Source organism: Morone saxatilis, unplaced genomic scaffold (assembly GCF_004916995.1).
Source record: "Morone saxatilis isolate NCDOM2014 unplaced genomic scaffold, NCSU_SB_2.0 Contig17, whole genome shotgun sequence".
Classification (NCBI taxonomy): domain Eukaryota; kingdom Metazoa; phylum Chordata; class Actinopteri; family Moronidae; genus Morone; species Morone saxatilis.
In genome coordinates, this window is record NW_023339729.1 from 11648270 (window position 1) to 11652440 (window position 4171).

General features: G+C 39.2%; 1 protein-coding gene across 1 annotated transcript in view; it reads left to right on the top strand.

Moving 5' to 3' along the window:
* The window catches only part of LOC118327340 (sphingosine kinase 1-like), a 30336-nt gene that overhangs the window by 20251 nt on the left and 5914 nt on the right, over positions 1 to 4171 (top strand). Inside the window, exons 3-4 of the mRNA XM_035660662.1 lie at positions 2946 to 3040; positions 3827 to 3942. Coding sequence (XP_035516555.1) covers positions 2946 to 3040; positions 3827 to 3942 — 211 coding nt within the window. The remainder of the gene's footprint in view (positions 1 to 2945; positions 3041 to 3826; positions 3943 to 4171) is intronic.

Consider the following 4171-nt stretch of genomic DNA (forward strand, 5'->3'; position numbering starts at 1 on the left):
TAAAACTGCTCTCAGCCCTCCTCCCACCACACTGCAGTGTCCCTGCTCCACAGCTTTGTTGCTGATTGGGGCCTTTCAATCCTTTTTAGTTTACGGCCTCTGCATAGATAAGGAAATGTGATGTGACCGGACTGATAAGGAGGAATTGATTCCTTTATGCTACAGAGTTTAGGAAAGGGAAGGGAAGAAGAGAGCCAGAATCGAGACCCTCCCCAGAGGAGTGGTGTGTGTGTGTGTGTGTGGTGTGTGTGTTGTGTGTGTGTGTTTGGGTGGGTAGCTGTGCTGTTCTTCTATTGGGTTGCATTAACACAATGGCAGCATTAAAGGGACGAACAAGGTATGCTGCACAAAACGGACGGAAAAATAGGGCAACTGAAGAGTCTATGGGAAATAACTGTGGGTCTTTAAAAGGATTGGTGGTGGATTTATGGGCATCTAGCGGTGTAGTTACTGATTACAACCCCCTTGACTCACCCATGAGTGAAGGAGAAACTAAGGTGGTTCAACATGGTGTACTCAGTGTAAGAGGAGCCGCTTGTTCTGTAATTTGTTTTTCCATCAGACCCAAAATGTGGCACTTGGCGGGTGTACATTTTGGACCCTGCTTCCTTTTCAGGAATAAACAGGATAACTCTCTGTATGTTGTCAAGAACAGAACAGCCATGTGATCTCACTGTGTTGTGATAATTCGGCTGTTGTTGCTCAAACTTTAACAAAATCCATTTCTGAAAACCTGTTCTACCTCAGACTAGTCAAAAATACCAACAGCAGAAATATCTAGTCAACTAGTCAACTGAGTTGAGCACCAGGTTACCATTGGACAAAAATAATATTCATACATACTGAATGAAAACAGCTCTGTTGGCTGTTTTCTGCTCTTACAGCTAGAGGAGTATTTACTAAGTTGTTTCTGCTGAGATATTTTATGATCCATTTTTCTCAATCTCATACAGACTGTGTGCATCTCTGTAGGTGTTTATGTCTGTAAGGAAAAAGGTTCCAGTGTTGATGAGCCTCAGCAGGTGAAAGTCTGCTGCACTTGACTGACTTCACTTCACACCTCAAAGCACTCCTTCTGCCCTCTCACCCTCAGACAGAGGACAGGGAGACTGAAAGGGAGAAACAGACAGACAGATACACACACAAAACCCACTATTCAAAAAAACCTGATTCCAGAGAAAACAGATGTGAAACTGTCGAGTTAAGATGATGATAATGTCTCGGATCCCAAAAAATGATGTTAAAAGTAAGTTACAGGTCTACACTCTGAGAGTTAGGGTCAGAAGGTCAAAGGGATGATAGTGGTTATGGTAGTTAGATAAATATGTTACAAACCAGTTCAAATACAGCTGATCTAAAGTATGTTGTGCTCAAAGTGTCCAGATAAATTACAGAACAGAAAACTTAGTGAGTAAGGAGAGCAAAAAAAAGTCCCACTTGACTCAACATTGTACAATCAAACAGAAACCTTACTTGGTATTAGTGAGAGAGAACATATAGACAGGATCACATCTTCATACGAACAGCTGAACTTCACATACAGCTGAAGTTGTTTGCTCTGTAGTCTGTAGAAACTCCAGCTTAGCAGGTATCAGATCATTATAAACTCTCTAAAAAAAAATCTAATAGCTCCTGCTGAAACTCACCACCTCCAAAATTAGATAGAAAAACAAAGTGTGGATCCCTCAGACAGCCTTAATGAGAGTTCATAGAAATATTGTAATGTCACACCCTTACTCAAAATTATACTAGTTATCACTCCACACACAGTGGTCATTTTAGTGTTTCCTATAAAACAATAAAGATCTTCCTGTATACTACATTACATTAGATAATACTTTATTTTATAGGTCTGTAATAATAGAATCATTTCCTAAGAAGGTTCTTTGGAAAGAATACGATTAACGGGATATTAGTTTCGGTTTAAACCCAACTAAATATTGATTCATTATTCCTTTATTATTGGATACTTTTTACTTCACATATGTTGAATTGTATGCTTCACTGCAGACATGTTCAGCTGACCTGCTGTCCGCTGAGTAGAAGACTCCTCTAGGCTACGTAAGCAGTTAATTGGAATTGGTTAATTGAAAGTGTAGTCATTAAAGACTCTATTTTTTCTATAATTAGTACCAAATTAGAAAGTTATCTCCAGGAAACTTCTAGGAAATTGCTGACTCGTAAAATAAAGCATTAAGAGTCAGGTGGTGTCTGCTTGAGCTCTAAAGCAACAACACCCAGATTATAATATTGAGGAAATGTTGATAAGTAGTTCATAACTTTTTCATATTTAATTTTCTGTATTTTTTATAATCTTCTTTTTCTCCATATATTTTGTATCAGCCCTGTTTTATAGTCCTTGCACACTGACTGTGATACAGTCTGCAGTGAATCAAAAAGTTGCTCTCTCCACCTTAAGAGAAAGCTGGCCCTGTCACCAAGGCCCCACTTCATCAGATTATTCAGCCCCAGATTAATTTGACAGAGTGCGCTCCTGGGTAATTTAGTTGTTCCAATCTAATCGACACTGCGGTAGACGCTTCATTTAAGACCATATATCAGCTTTCCCTCCCGCGGTGATACTTCAATTTGGCAACTGAGGGGCAAAAGGAAAGAAGATTACAAGGAGAACTTCTATTACCTGAGATCTCAATGTCCTCTTTTTTCCATTATTTAAACAACAGAGGTATTTGTGTCATGTGTAACTTGAGCTGCTGATAGCAAACACCTGTGGAAATGTGCTTGAGCCAGACACCGAATATCTGTCACACCTCCATTAGAGCTGACCGTGACCTCTGACCTCTGCATGGACGGAGGAAACTGACAGGATAGATTTCTCTTTTACTGTAACAGTCAGAGTACCCACATTTCTAGATTTCTTATACAGGAAAGACACACCTGCATGAAGTCACTCTTTACATCTGTGCGTGTGTGGGTTTTTGCAGAGCGGCAGAACCACGCCCGAGAGCTGGTGAGGGAGGCTGACCTGTCACAGTGGGATGCTTTAGTCATCATGTCTGGAGACGGACTTCTATTTGAGGTAAGGAGAGACGCACACACACTTTCACTATATTCATATCCAGGCTCCACTCTGTACAATAGTGGTACACCCAGGAATCTCTGAAAGGTTTTTTAAAAAAGAAATGACTCTAAAAGTCACAACGTCACACATTTCTGTCATCACTATAAACCAAAATGTCTGTTTCCTGTTTGTGTATCCAGATGAACATCATCACAAATTAAAATATAATTTAAATGTGTCTCATCACTAACGTTAGCTTATGTCCAAATTCAATCTTTGTAGCTGCTGTTCCATCTAAAATTCTCAACTATCCTATACTAACAGTATGTACTGTATCTGGATAACTGTATACGTATTATTTAGGAAGACAACTGATTAACTTCTCTCCAGGTTTCTGTTTCAGTGGCTTTTTCAGTGTTGCATTGCTTGTTTATGAATGGGATAATTGATTAATAACTCAACATGTCTCTGGTTCAAGCTGCTTTTCTCTAAATTAATATAATTGTAAACTGATTATCTTTGAGTTTCGCACATAACAAGCTCTAACTGTGGGCATATTGAAATTAAGTGTTAAAATAAGTGTCAGCTGCAGCCTTAAATATAATTATAATGGGTAAATATAGTTTATATTTATTAACTAGCCTTTTGTTAATATAGTATTACTGGTTATTCTAAAAAAGAGAATCTGGCTACCTTACTTTACCAAAGAGTCAATTTCTTCATTTAGTTCTTTAAAACACTGAATATTCAATATGTATTTCTGTCTGTCCACCTGAGTGAAGCTGTATTTTCTGTGTCTGTCAGGTGATAAATGGTCTGCTGGAGAGACCAGACTGGGAGGAGGCCATCCGGACACCGCTGGGTATCCTCCCTGGTGGATCAGGCAACGCCTTGGCTGCATCCATACATCACTACTCTGGGTGAGCCACATGCTGAATCCCCCCCCAAAAAAACAAAATATCAGCACTCTGTTGATCTGCCTGTCACTATGGTGGTGTAGGTATGATTCTGTAGGTTTCATGGCTGGTTTGAAAACCTCATAAAGTCCATTGAGGCACTTATTTTTTAAACATTTCGGCATTTTGTATGTCATTTACATCATATATTGATATTGTTTTTTCTCATGGCTACACAAACACACACACACAC